Source organism: Papilio polytes, unplaced genomic scaffold (assembly GCF_000836215.1).
Source record: "Papilio polytes unplaced genomic scaffold, Ppol_1.0 DF824191.1, whole genome shotgun sequence".
Classification (NCBI taxonomy): Eukaryota; Metazoa; Arthropoda; class Insecta; order Lepidoptera; family Papilionidae; genus Papilio; species Papilio polytes.
The window spans coordinates 3928172-3943694 of NW_013525013.1; the positions used below are offsets into that span (position 1 = coordinate 3928172).

General features: G+C 31.6%; 1 protein-coding gene across 2 annotated transcripts; it reads right to left on the reverse strand.

The window, feature by feature from the left end:
- Positions 1 to 260: 260 nt before the first annotated feature.
- On the reverse strand, positions 261 to 15472 carry LOC106110836 (uncharacterized transporter slc-17.2-like). Of its 2 annotated transcripts, none has more exons than XM_013292766.1 (5): positions 15311 to 15472; positions 5790 to 5916; positions 4393 to 4489; positions 2265 to 2507; positions 261 to 600 (listed from the first exon to the last, which is right to left on the reverse strand). In XM_013292766.1, the coding sequence occupies exons 1-5, from the start codon at positions 15336 to 15338 to the stop codon at positions 286 to 288; spliced, it is 810 nt and encodes a 269-aa protein (XP_013148220.1). In that variant the 5' UTR covers positions 15339 to 15472; the 3' UTR covers positions 261 to 285. The 2 variants fall into 2 exon arrangements, with proteins under 2 accessions (XP_013148220.1, XP_013148222.1); XM_013292768.1 differs by having other exon boundaries at positions 4396 to 4489; positions 15311 to 15471.
- Between the last annotated feature and the right edge of the window lie 51 nt (positions 15473 to 15523).

A 15523-nucleotide genomic window follows, 5' to 3' on the forward strand; every position in this document is an offset into this window, starting at 1 on the left:
TTACGTACTTATATGACATAGAACTTATAAGAATGGTACTGCGTTGGAGAAAAATTGACCTAGACAATACAGAATTAATTATAAAACGAACATAATTACTATACAGAAAAAACAATTCATGTTATACGTTCAATTAAATTATAATTATCTGCGATATACGATAAAAATATGGTTTCCATCTTATTTCATATTTAGAAATTTAGATACCTAGCATAAGTAGATATACTCTTAAAATTAACACTACACTGTTATAGTAAATTTACTTTACATATGCATAGCAAATATTTAGCTAACCTTCGCATTCGTGACCCTGTCTCCGAGGGCATCTAATATGTATTTCCTTTCTTGGTCTGAGATCCTTGGATGTTCATTCGGCGTATCTGCTACCAAATACCACCAGAAACCGCACCATATTAAAGTTAAAGCTGAAGGGACATAGAATGCTGAAGCCCATCCGAACTTCTCTAACAATGGTCCTGTTAGTGACCAGGTGACGACTGTCCCGAGAGTGCCTCCCATCATAGCACTCACAAACTTTCCCTTCTCAGCAGGGGGCGCCCAACGCGCCACGAGAACATGTAACGCAGGATAAATAAATCCCTGAAATTAAAAGAATACATTTTTTAATAAAAATCTCATCTGTTGTGCTTTAAAATATTCAAATACTTTAAATTAGTTTAAAAGCAGTTTTTCGTGGTCAAATTGGAGAATGTAAATTAACGAATTATTATGATTTTGCGGTTTTAGATTAGTTATTACATCAATTTCCGTATTCACATTTCTGCATCGATATACTTCGCATATCGATCGCTATGCCTAAAACTGAAGGCAACAATAATTTCCTTATCTGGTATTATTATAGATATTATGATTCCGTCAGACCACGATTTTTCCTACACGAACTAGGAATTATGATTTAGTAGAAGTGACCTATTATATGTGCACAATTACTCAATCAGATATGACAGAATCTCATCAGAGGACTCTACAACTTGATTCTAAATAATGCGAAAAAAACAAGCTTATTTTATATTTTGCTCAAATGATAATTATTTTAGAGGGCAATAGCCGCCACAAACTCGCCTAAAATAATATGGACACCAATATCTATCAATATAATATTTTATAAACTTTAGCAGCAATAACAGGACAATTTATAAAAAATGTTTAATAAAAGGGGGAGTAAAAGAATGGTGAATTGGGAACTATTACTTAGCGAAATAATAGTGTCCGAAAACATGTCGAAATATAAGTTCATTTTTTACAACACCAAAATTCTCTTGCGCTTTTTTGATACTGTATTTTTCCATGCCTCATCGACGTAATGAACGCAAGTATAATGCAAGTGTCCATCATGTTTTAAATATATCTATAAAAACGTGGAAAGTTACTACGAGTATAATATAATTAAAATGGCACTAACCCGCCAACTTTAAGCTTTTGACGAATAAATTAATAACACATTGTCATCCAAGAATCGAATTATATTAAAATAAAGATCAAGTTCCGCTAACCGGTAATTATTTTATGAATAAATTATGATATACTTGTTTGTCTCATGAATTAAGGATAGAATTTTTTAAGTGGCTTGGACGATGTAGGCGCTCTGAATTCGAAGATCGATCTTGCGAGACATTCTTTATGTTAGTTTCCAGGTAAACATTATTATTTATTAAAAAAACAAACTAGTTAGGTACCTAGTTATTGATATTTACTGGTGTAAACTATGTTGGTAGGGTCTCAAGGTGGCTTACTGATTCAAAACTCGTATCATATGTTTCATGCGTAATTCTGATAAAATATACATATGACCAATATTAAAATACATAAAATATAGTCATCGAATATTAAACAATGCTTGTATTCATTCGCTCGGCGCTAAGTTATGAAGCAAACAGTTATGACGTCACGTCAATAAGTCTTCATGAATATTTGCCAACGAACAAGTTATACTGTGAAAATCTTTGCCAGTTTGTACGTTTCCTCCTAAGTTTATACTGTGTTTAGTATATACCTTTTTGTATTAGGGGAAATCAACATAAAGTCTGTGAATACAAGAGTAGTTATGCACATTTTCCGTAACCTTGTTAGACACTTAAAAACACACACTAGTACCGATGTACTAGACCCAAGCACCATTATTTCTGACTAATATTGTAGTTGTGAGCATGAGTACAATTTAAATTTTGTAAGATTGCTTCTAAATTCTACACCACAATGAGCATATTTACAAGTCTGTTATTAACAACAAATAGTATACTTACACCAGCAAATCCAAGGAAGAATCTCGTTACGATGAGTGCTATATAATCATATCTCGCGGCGACAGGTCCGAGAGCTGTGAGTATTGCACTGGCCAGCGAAGTGATGAGTACTACGTATCTAGGTCCATAGCGTTCAGCAGCCATACCTCCTACTAAAGAGGTGATGGGGTAGCACCAGAAGTAAGCGCCCAGGATCATCGCCTGCTGGTCTGTAGACCAGTTAAATTGTGCTCGTCCGTTATCCTGTGAATAATAACGTTTTAGTAAAACACCAGGTGTCGCTGCAATAGAGTCTTCATTGAATTATTTTTTAGTTATATAATAATCAATTCCTAAGCAAAAGGTACAAGAAATAATTAGAGAAGGAACTTCAATTTTTTGCAGTTTATTTTGAAGATGTATTTATTGATCATATCCAAAACATTTTAGTGCATAATTTAAGTGTTTATTTTAAACTTTATGGTTTTACTGTAATTAAGTAATTCAAAAGGAAAAGATTTAGTTGAAACTCGATAAGAATAAAGCTATAAATGTAACTTATGTTATCATTTGTTTTATTGTAATTCATTCAGATATAGAAACTTAATTTAAGTTGCTTCTGATAAGTTAGTTTTTATTGTTAAGTATGAAAGAAACAAGTTATAAACATTCCTAGAATAACGTAGTTTAATCATTTTCACGGTATGTGAAATTCAATTACAAGGCATTATATTGTTTCTTCGAGAAATATTGTTAGTCACAGACGATCGTGGCACTATTATTAAAGGGTAATTTAGAATTAATCTGGATCCAACGACGTAAATAAATTGTATTGATAGATTGTTTACGTTGTTGTATTTTTTTTTAATTAATTAAAGTTGTTATTACACATATTATGCGTAAAATTATTTTAAAATGCATGTAAAACATTAGGAGTATTGATACAATAAGTATTTAAGTGGAAAGGGGTCTCAAATGATAGGGTAAAAAGTTTTCTTCAGTATCAACATTTTGAATCCTGAAAGTTACTAATTTTTTGTGTAAATGCTGATAAAATATTACATTTCATATATAAACTATTAAATAAATATGTAATGAGGATTGCGTAATCGAAATAAATTTCATTCGCCATATTTTATCTGTGCTAATTCAGCTACAATAGAATAACGTAATAAATATGTTCTATTAAAAATTGGATAATTTTATATATCTACAAGGCAACTTAAATATATACATTACCAAATATAGCAAATACAATATAACAAGGTGATATTTTACTTCAAATCAGATGCACAAATATATTACGTTAAGTCAAACAAAGTTCTTGTGAGCTTTGAGTTCACAAAGTTGATAACCGGAATATGAACTGTTTTTGTGCCTTGGAGAGATATCTCCGATTGAAAAATATACTTTAGTATATATGAATTCATAATTTTTAATTAAAACGGTATTTTAAGTGATATATAAAAATTTAGTTATAACCGCACTACTAAAAGTTTACTGATGGAAACCCTTAGTTTAGATTTATGAAAAACTAGCTGTTCCCATGCGACTTCATTCGCATGAAATTATGAAAATTGTTTTATTGATTACATTTGCCAAATTCAATTGTAAATGTCAAAACGACATGACATGATGGCAATTTCGCTTCCTTGATGTTGGCAGCATTTTATGGTCTCTTTCCCACATTAGGGTTTTTATCCCAAAATATCTACCCCCCTAAGTTTAATGTCGTGAAAATATATAGCCTAAAGCGTGACGTAAGTGTAGGGCTTTTTATTAAAATAATAATTATTCAAAAATATGTCGTTATTGCTGACATCTTTGGCAACAAAGAAGTATGTGTTTACGCTTTATTATAATAGTATAGACTACTAAAGTCTCCATACTACCTTGAGTAAAAATAAATGCCCGATTTTAAAATAGCTTATTTATACTTTGTCAGTGCGGTATGATGTGACCAAGTCTCAACAATACTAAGTCTGAAAATTAATCATAACTTAATGGGAACTTAACACCATTGTTCCGTTAGTTTGTATAGACTACGACATAACATTGATTAATTATTTTGACTTTTCACGTTACTTTGTCATTACGACTCATTCCGGGTTCACATATGTATATAAATTATTCATATATTAATACTTATTACCTGTCTTGGAGCTTCTCTAATTTCTGCGATGTCAGCATTGTGTATACTCTTGTTCACCATAACATCGTCTTTTGAACCGCACTGAGATTGTACCCTGTGTTATAGAAAAAACGTTAAAAAATATGTTTTATGTAAGAAGACATTTTTTTTTATTTATTTAATAACGAGAATATAGCATCTTTACAGAATAAATCTAATGTGACACTATATCTACATATGTGATAATACATAATATTTAAAGTAATAATAATAATATTTTAAGTTAAAAATACAATAAACAACTGATAATGAAGAAGAAAAAAAAAACAAGTTGTACACAGAAATCAAAAAGAAGAATATAACAACATATATCTAAATACCACAATTTGCCTCGCCCTCCACACATCTGTATGCAGCCTCTGTGAATTGGGTGACATGGGTCTCGCTAGACGATGATCTAGGCTAGGTCTAGGGTGGCAGCTATTTTATCATTAAATTATAATTACAATAACAATAGTATTACAATACTTCCTACTAACGTAGAAATATTATGTAATTATGCTGTAAAAAAGTGTATCTATGAGTCATGGAAATACAATAATGAGAACAGGAATCCAAAATCCAGAAGTCGAAGAATATCTTTAGGGATTGGTAACAGACTAGACTACTTCTCTTTTTGATATCTTGAAACAAATTAAGCAATTTTACTTTCTGTACAGTAAGATATATTTGCATAGGACATCCCCACATGATTTATTATACTATACATTTTCCTTGTTTCACTTTCCTGATGCAACTTTTTAATTTTCCTTGAACGTGAAATTTTACTTATTTTAATGAGTTTCCTATTAAAATAACCATTGTAAATAGTTAAAATATATTATTTAGAAATCCAGACGTTCGGCAAACTAAAGTTGTAACATACATTTAACATGATATGGGTATGTTAAGAAGACTTTAAGTATAAAGTAAGCGAAAGTTGCAAAAGCCACTTGCAAGTCAATCACCTCTTTAACCAACGTATTAATGCCTTCACATAGGAAGCTCTACGCCTGTTTTTGCGATAAAATCAGTATAAATTAAAATACTATTAGAAGTGTTTACCGTTTAGAGTACCATACACCATTATGTTATCTTCAAAACGATTTGTTTTCCTCGTTTACCCAACACAAAGCTTAAGCCGAAATATTTACACCCGCATGATTTTTGTTAAGCGTTTTTCTATGTACATTTTAATCTATTCATATTTTAACGATATTATAATTGTCATAATTAGACATTTTCTACATCGTTAAGTAAAAAAAACTATCGCAAAATGAACAATCGAAGCACATAATAGCAGTTACAACTACTTTTATTCTACAAGATAAATTTAATAAGAGCTGGTAAAGTTTGACTATAATGTTTGTACTTACGAGACATTTCTAGGTGTGGGTGGCACCATAGCGATAAGATTTAAACTCATATTGACACGGAGCATGTACACGACCCAACAGCTTGTGAATATCATCAAACCCAGGTTCAATCTCGCGGGGATCACGTCTGAAAACATAAGAATAACTATAGTTAATATTATTTATGTAACACAGTACCAAAACAGTCGTCACACTTCTTACCGTTCCAGGAATCTCTCGAGGAAATCTCGAGGAAAAATCTACATCAACTATTAAATAAATATCGAAATGTAAATGGTACGATAAACCAACATTAATCTACCGCTTAAGTAATAATTACTAAACAATTCTAAGTTCTACAAAATTTTGAAATCAATTCTTCTGTGCTTATTTGTTCACATTAAGTACTTTCTTCCGTCTTCATCTTCCTCCTTATCCTGCTACCGTAAGGTCGGCACAACAGGTTTTTGTTCTCCACATATCTCTATTATACGTCATCTCAGTCATCACTCCCTTCTTGATAATGTCGCCTTTCACGCAATCCATCTTTTCCTAGGTCTACCTCTACCAGTGTACCTCCACACTCATAACTAACGTTCTCATTGTTACATGCTATTCATCTCTCGTCATAACATGGCTATGGGCATGGTATACCATGCTAACCTTTTACTCCTTACTTTCTTTACCGCTGGGGCTACTCTCAAACGTCCTCTAATATACTCATTTCGTAATTTATCCATTCGAGTAGTTTCTTCCGTGTAAAGAATAATAAATCCTACAAATTAAAATAGCAATTGATATGTAATGTTATTTAATAATTATTATTTTTCTAACATTTTAATGAAATAAACTACATCCTACTATTGTGAGACGTACATCTTGTCACGTACAATTAATCTATTGTGACGTGATGTAATACTATAATGCGAGTGCACATTATGTCAATCGTCCAACCGCACCTAATACTTCACAAGTCCAAGTAAGCGTGGGTTTTCACCACCGAATCACCCGTACATGGTTTTCCTTTTTTTACAAAAAAATAATAGTAATGGTAACTACTATTTGATCGTGGTATTACCAGTGGAAACGCACGGTAATCGTATGACGATTTTCAGAATCGTTCATTTCCATTGGTTGTGAGGATAATGCACTTGTCTTTGCAAGGAATAAATAAAACGTAAATCATAATAAAGCGATACAATAATTTGTGCTTTTTATTTTAGTAACATAAAATTGTTTAACACAAATACTTTAAATTATCTAACAATAATTTAGAAACTTTAGAGCAAAAACATTTTGGGACTTCCTCAGAATAACCTAGCAAATTATCAAAATCTGCCCGGTAATTTGTAAGGTAGGGATAGAACAGAACACACAAACCTTGATTAAAAATGTAATTGCTCAAACATTTCCACATAATTGTTTAACAAATTGTCAAATACAAACGATACTAAAAGCAAACACGTACAGACCGACGTGACAATGATATTACACAAATTTATATTGTTTCTCATCACACAATCATACCGCATGCAATAGATATAGGTTCAAATTACAATTAATGATAACTAACATATTTAATCAGGCTAATTTATTGACAAAATATACATAAATAATGACTTCAGATTGAAAAATTATTGCAGCTTTCAAGTTTCATCATCATCATCATCTTTCTCCTTATCCTACTCCCTCCACATGACTAACATACGTCATCTCAGTCATCACTCCCTTTTTGTTAACCTTTCACGCAATCCATCCATCTCTTTCTAGGTCTACCTCTACCGGTGTACCTTCACACTCAAAAGTAACGTTCTCGTTTAACATACGATTCATCCCTCCACATTGGCCATACCATGCTAACCTTTTACTCCTTACCTTCTCCACTACTGGGGCTACTCTCAAACTTCCTCTAATATACTAATTTCGTATCTTATCCATTCGTGTTACCCCACACATCCATCTTAACATTCGCAATTCTGCCATTTGTTGCCTCGTTTCATCCGTTTTTTAAAGTTTGTGAATGTTAAAATAATTGAAATGTATAATTGTACTCTTTTCATAAGTAAATTTTCCTCTTTAAAATTATCAATATATTCTATCTTTGTGCCTTTTTCCTCGCAGATAGTACATTTAAAATCTATTTCAGGTGTGCCCGCTTTAAAATCTTAGCACGAATGGGTCGGCACGCCCGGTGTAATACCACGACCACACAGAAGACAGGCGTGAAATGGAAGCAATTCGGTGTTTCGTCTGATGAGTGTGGTGCCGGAGGCCTAATTTAAGTCCCTTTCTCTTTACCACCCTTTTCTTTTAAGGAGAGGTTGGGAAGAGGAAGTGGATTTGACGGTGGAGGAGATGCATAGGAAGGGGAAATATTCTCTTTATGTGCGTCTCCTCCTCCGTCGTATAAGGGTAGGCAACGCATCTGCAATTGCGGATGTCTATGGGCAGCGGTCGCTTCGCCATTTTAGCGGTTTCAGGTGGCCGCTTGCTCGTTGGCCACCTTGTGTTAAAAAAAAAAAAAACTATACATTGTTATTATCAAACGTTACCACAAACTACATTTATAGTATCAATTTAAACTAAATTTACGTTTGCTATTGAGGAAATGAGTATTCAAAACACAATAGTTATTGTCGGGACGTTTTAGAACGGCCTTGAGTATGGCTACGTCTCCTCCACTATTATGTGTAGCCGTTCGGGAAATTATCAAAAACAAAAACTATACGTGAATCATATTTAACATCAGAAGTATATATGAAAAACCAGATTTTAGAGCCGGATAAATAAAGGACACTTTACTCTGGAATCATTTCTCATAATTCTTTAATTAGCTGTCGACGTCGACATTGCCTACTATTGATTTAGGTGAGGGGAGCATGCCAATGATTAAGAAGGAGCGGGCAAGAAGTTAGTAATACTCTTTTATTCCAAAGAAAATGCTTATCAATGTGTGGGTTTTAAGACTTTTGTGAGACAATCTTTTGTTACCTACTAATGTGGGTTTTCGAAGTAGTTTATAATGTCTTCTTTACATTTTTCGTCTAAAACTAACGGTTTTACTTTTAATTAAAAAGGTACATGTAAAACTAACTTAAAAATTTGTATTATTATGATGTAAGGAAGTAATGATACTGAATAATGGCTTATTATTATTTTTTATGACGTCCCGACAAGAAATGTTAATTCAAATACGAGATCCTTTTAGTTACGCTTCGTTGAATAGTTTATGTTAATAAGATGACGACAATGTTAAGTTTAAATGAAACTCGAAAGCAAATATGAAAACGACGTTGAAAATCCGTCACGTTCATTTTAGTTTTTACATAAAATATTATTGCTATTCTACAGGAAAAAACCATGATTCAAAGTTAGAAATAATAGTAATTTAGCCAATTGATAATTAGAACAAATACGTTCATGTTACACAAAACACATTTTTTTAACACAAGCTGTTCCTGTGCGGCTTCGTTCGCATGGAATTATAAAAAAAATATTTTATTGTTTACATTTGTTAAATTATCAATAACAAATGTGAAAATGACATGACATGACAAACGTTGGTCAACAACTTATGGTCTCTTTCCCACATAAAGTTTTTTATCCAAAATATTTACCCCTAAGTTAAATAGTGTGAAAATATACAGCCTAAAGCGTGACGTAAGTGTAGTGAGTACGTAGTATCTTTTTTATTAAAAAAAGAATTATTCAAAAATATGCTGTAATTGCTGACATCTTAGGCAACAAATAAGTGTGTGTTTACGCTTTATTATAATAGTATAGAAGTATAGAATAGCTGTTGCCCGCGACTTCGTCCATGCAACATTAAGATAAAAAAGTAGCCTATAATATGCCTGCCTATGTGAGCTACCCTTCAGTGAAAGTCCGGTTTGAATCGGTGCAGCCATTTCGGAGTTTACCCGGAATAAACGCGGCTTGGGGGCATACAGTCAGATAGACAAAAAAAATAATGCGATTTACGATTTCAGCAACGCAAAAACATCATCTTCCCGAAATCTGGAATTTTTCTTTTGATATTACAGTCAGTCCAATTTTATTATAGTTTTATATAGATAATGTAATAAAGGATTTACAAATAATTTCATTGTATCGAAGTGATAAAGATATTATGGGTACTAAAAACGTGAAAGAAATTAATGATGTCGAAGAAATGCCAGCAAATCAAATACTGAACGCAAATCGAGATAAGAATCCAATAAAAATCACGTACGAGTCGAAATGAAACTGAGTTGTACATTCTTTTATCGGCGCTTCGTGGCAGCTGTGAGCGTCAACAACGGCCAGTATTTAATAACACCCCGAGGCTTCACTGTTACAACGTTAAATGTTGACGTTAAAACTCGACGGTGGAAACGAAACGATCAGGTTTCCCAAACACATAACAATTCTTTTAGTCCGCAACATCGATTGCGATGAATTGTATACCAAAACTTCAGTAGCGCATATCTTATAAGACTCAATGACTTCGATTCAGGATGCATTTCAACTTTAGAGGTTTGAAAGTTTCCTAGTGAAATTGGTAACGTTGAGCGCTCCGGTGGCGAAAGCGAAACGGAACTAAAGCGAAGCGAACCATTTTCTACACAATACTACCATAATTTCGGTTTTATGTTGAGCTTATCCGTGACATAAACGATTCATATCCATTTCTTTTTTAACTTTTTTTCCGATTCATTGCCAGGCTTACCTAACTGAAATAAACGAAACACTTTACCAAACATTAAAGGTTTTTAACTCAATCGAAATTAGATTCTACCGTGGTATGTGTATTTATCCAACATATCTCATCCAGCAAAAAATACTATCAATAAAAACCGATTTCTCGGAACAACTAATACGATCACATTGGATTTAGATACAAAAAGCAAGCATAATCATTAACTGTTAAGACAAAAAATACGACTTTAAAATAAATACTTAATTCTTCTTCTCAATTCAATAATTTACAAAAAAAACTTACAGTCACTTAATGGCTAAAGCATATTTCCAAAAGTCGCGAGCCGAGTTTAACTTAAAACCCAGGATAACAGTAAAAACTTCTTTTAGGCATTAATTATCATTTATCAACCTCAAAAAACACACATTATTACTTATTTAAATGTCTTCCTCATTCTAAATGTTATCGCATACTAATAAATTAATTTGCAAGAAAGTTATATTTAGTTAACATGTGTTTTAACAATAATAACCTTAGTTCGAGATTTTCTTTAACGAAATGTTTCCAAAAGTTATAATTTCCTAGTATAATCAAACGGGGTCTATTTGTTTTAAAGACAATATGTGAAAACAGCAATTTATTTAAACGCCGTTATGCCTTGGTACAAATACGGTATGCAAAGAGAAGAAACTTTAAGCCCTAATAACCCGACAAACTTGTTTGTGAGTAAAAATAGATCGTAAGAAATAGAAATGCGAACACCAACGTATCTTAGTACCTAGATAAACAGAAAATAAAAGGTAAGTACCTCGCCTAGGTCAATAACATTTCATCCATAGAAAATATACCTCTAGATGATGCTTTACACGTTAGGAAAAGTTTGACATTTTCAATTTTCGAAATGTGTGCGTGACGCAAAAGTATACGTACAGTAAATTCCCAAATTCGGAAAAATGTACTGATAATTAAAGAAATTTAAGATAAAAGATTTGGTAAAATGTTAATTCTTGTTATTTAATTATTGAATTTAACTAAAACAAATGAAAGCCTAAAGACAATCATCATCAACTTGCCTTATGGAGGGTCGGCACAATATGTGCTGCTCTTCCATACATCTCTATCAGCCGTCATATCTGAATCGACTCCTTTCTTAAGCATATCCTCTTCCACACAGTCCATCCATACTTTCTTCGGTCTTCCTCTTCCTTTGTAGCCATCCACATTCATTCTTAACACTTTCTGGTTTATGTCCCCATCGTCTTGTCGCATAACATGTCCATACCTCGCCAACCTTTTGCTTCTCAATTTCTCTACCACTGGCGCTACTTTCAAACTTCCTCTAATATAAAGTCTAAAGATAATATGGAATTTTATTTAAATTGTAATGTTTTAATTAGTTTTAAAAATATCAAAAAAATGAATGGCACCACTTGGGAAAGCATCAAAAGGACTCCAGAGTACTTCTAACACGTCTCACTTTCGTGCTCCATACGCTCCATCTAGAAGTAAAACTATAAATCTATGACTATAAAATTATTATAATACGAAACATTTACTTTAGATTGAGCTATTAATAAAATTAATTACATGATATTTATCATTATAAAAAAAAACTAATATTTAAACGTGTAATACCGGTTTTAAACATTCAAAAAACTTGTGACGAAAATTTATTTTAAACTAAAATAAATTTACGAGTCTTTGTTGTAATAATGGCTACTTTTTACATTAATTTAAGGAATTACGTACCAATTATTTTGTACATTTACACGAATACAGATTCAAATTAAACTTTTTCTTCGAATATTATCATGGGTGCAAAGTTACAAGGTAAAATGGATAAACCCGCTAAACAGATTAAATTCAATGATTTTTGTTTAATATCGCACTTTTTAAATACAGATACAATTAACTTACATACTCATCTAAAAGCCTTTAATTTTTTTATGTACAACAATAACGTATTATTAAGCATACCATCTGTCACTAGCATGTTCCTCCACGAGAAATTAAAATGAAAAAAAAAATAATTGTTATTGCCTCTTGTATTCTTGCGGACTATATTCTATATCTGTCTTTCGCATTCTTTCGCATCTATAATATTAGTAAGATAGTTAGACAATAAAAGGTAAGTCTAGTTTTCTAATCTTAACGGAAAATGACGTCAGTAAACACTACATACTTTGGTAACTCTCCCCTGTCAACATAGATCTATTTTTAGTTTTTTTTTCTTATTTATTTAGTGACTTTACTTAAATCGTACAAAAAGTAAGCCAAAAAAATCTTTAACGGTTGTCGAATCACATTTGTTGTCAGCTTTCCTGTTGTGATTAGAACTGCATTACCCGTTAGGTCTGAGAATACCGGTCCATTACCAATTATATCAATAAATAAGGGTTAGTAAGAGCACAGATTACCGCATTTACAACATCTTAAAAGCATTATTGACATAAAATAAAAAAAAAACAGCCAAAGCGATTCTGTTATAATACTAATTGTACTAAAGGCCGCTCCATACTTGCAGTTCTGAACTATTTGCTTAAACATATGGAAAGGGCTTATATCTTATTAATATTATAAATGAAAAAGCTTGAAAGTTTGTTACCACGTATCTCAAAAACGACTTATTGGATATCAAAGAAATTTAGTACAGAACATAGTCTGGAAGAACACCAGCTTCTTACTGTTTTTGTTTAATTCCGTATACACGAAGTCTTGAACAAGTAAAGTAACTGGTAACTTAAGTAAGGAATTTAACTTACTATCAATTATAATAAGTTAACTTTTTAACGACTAGCTATAGCTCGCGACTTCGTATAAAATTATAAATAATAAAAGACATAGCCTTTGTTATTCATTGATAAAATACCTTTTTAAAGGTGAAAAATACAAATCTATGCTCTTTATAACATTAGTATAGAAGTGTATAGATTAATTAAAACTTAGTTTTCGCTTTGCTAAATACTGTGGTATGTTAAATAAGTAATTTAAACAACACGTCTTAACCTTTTTGTGATAATCACACTGATTTAAATAAGTATCAAAAAACGAGTCGGTAACAGGATTTTACGAATGCAAAATTACGCACAATATATTTACTTAATTGTGATGGGACATATAACATTGAATACGTACTTAAAATGTAACCTTGATATAGTAAATATCAATTGAACAATAAAGTAACTTTAATAACGTGTTTATCCACTCTATACAAAAGTTATTTCGAATACAGAGCGGATGAGTACTTTAATATACAAATTTAGAGATATCGTATTGAATCCTTAACCATAGATAGCTTATTCTAAAAGATACATCATAAAATATCGTTCGATATGTTATTAATAGAACAACATCCATAGACTACATAATATGTCCTAAATTGTAATCTTGCTAATAAACAGGAAAGATTTTGATTTTTGCATGTATGGAAATAACTCAAAAACTACACTTTACACCATTGTCAAGGTAAATTATCTGTGACATAGGCTCTGTCTTTTATTATTTTTTTTATTTCACGGGGACGGAGTCGCGGGCAAAAGCAAGTACGAAATAAATAAGGCCTTCTAAAGACATACTTCGAAAACCTCCATGTTGGGAAAAGTCAACTAATTATGTGAGTAACTAAGATAAGTGAAATTTTGAATAGTTTAATTTCTTACAAATACAATGTTATCTAAAAAAATATTTATCCTTGTTCAATATGAAAATATACTCTTAAACATTTGTACGTATCCTACGTAAACATTGCATGTCTAGAAACTTTCCTATGACCTTATTTTTAACATATAATGTTATGTTTATAGTAGAATTGCGTCGAGTATACGTCCTCGTACACATTAGCTATAAAAGAGTGACTTGTCTACAATTAACTATTTTAATCGCAATGCCAAAGAGAAAATGGTGATGGTTTTTGGTGTAGATTTCTGCCTAATTCAAGTAGGATTTGTTATAACCGAAAACATTTTCTATAACAAGACTTTTGTCTGGGCTGTCTTTACTGTGATGACAAACAGTAGACGATCGAATTTCACTGTAGATGTACATTGATGTTAGTGGTAATCAGATAGATTACAATTATTGTAAATGTCTATTGCCCAAAAAACGTAAAAAACATGTCTTTATGTCACTTTTTTAAAATAGATCGTGCAAGACGGCAATATTTTTGTACAACTGTTTCTGAAATCAACGGTAACAATTGGTGAAGCTCAGTGTCATGTCTCATACAATTTTATTATGATAACATTACGCAGGTAACTTGTTAAAAGAACAGTCAATTTTCCTCTTAAAACTTCACTCATAATCGCATATAAATTACATAAAAACATTTTTTAGCAATATTTAAGTCTGTTGCCAGTCTTAACCTCATATATATGTACATTTCATAATTTAGGTACAAATCAACATTTTTTTCTATAAGTAATTATGATTAAAAATGAAATTACTACCATCTTTCCCCTTGACACATTTAATTTTAATTACCGCCACTTATTAAAAGGGATTGACAGCTTCAACTTTTTTAACAGCAATTTTCTTGAAAACCGTAGTTTCCTTTTAAAATAAAACAACTGTTTTATCTTTTGAGTAAGCTAAAATAGTTAATTTTAAGAATTATTTACGTATCCAAATCTATGCTTATTGTAATCCCAAAATACATTTTTAATTTCACGCTTTTTTTAATTTAAGATTTTTTTACTCTTGATTTTTCAAAAATAAAAACTTTACAGTAAATATTTACATTGAGGTTATAATTGGAGAGGGTACAAGTAAAATACTCTCATATAACGTTAAAATAATTAAACTAATTCATGTCACAATTCTCATAAAACGAAAAACTAAATTAAAAACTCAAAAAAAAATTACTTACCAAAAACTTTTAAATCGATCACAGCCATATTCGAACGATTTATTTTATTCGTTCGCAAATTTAACTTGAACTCACGCAGCTCATATCGCGTTCATTTTTAAAACGAACGAATAGTTAACACGCGTGGACAGCTGATGACTGAATGCAGAGCCTGTAACCAACGATAGCAGCTGCAGCCGGACGTAGTAACGTAAACAATTATTATGTTACAAC

Coding starts and splice junctions, on each gene's coding strand:
- LOC106110836 (XM_013292766.1), bottom strand. CDS start 15,338: ATGGCTGTGATCGATTTAAAAGTTTTTG. Junction 4,490..5,789: donor CCCACACCTAGAAATGTCTC/GTAAGTACAAAC, acceptor TCTATAACACAG/GGTACAATCTCAGTGCGGTT. Junction 601..2,264: donor TCTTCCTTGGATTTGCTGGT/GTAAGTATACTA, acceptor TTTTAATTTCAG/GGATTTATTTATCCTGCGTT.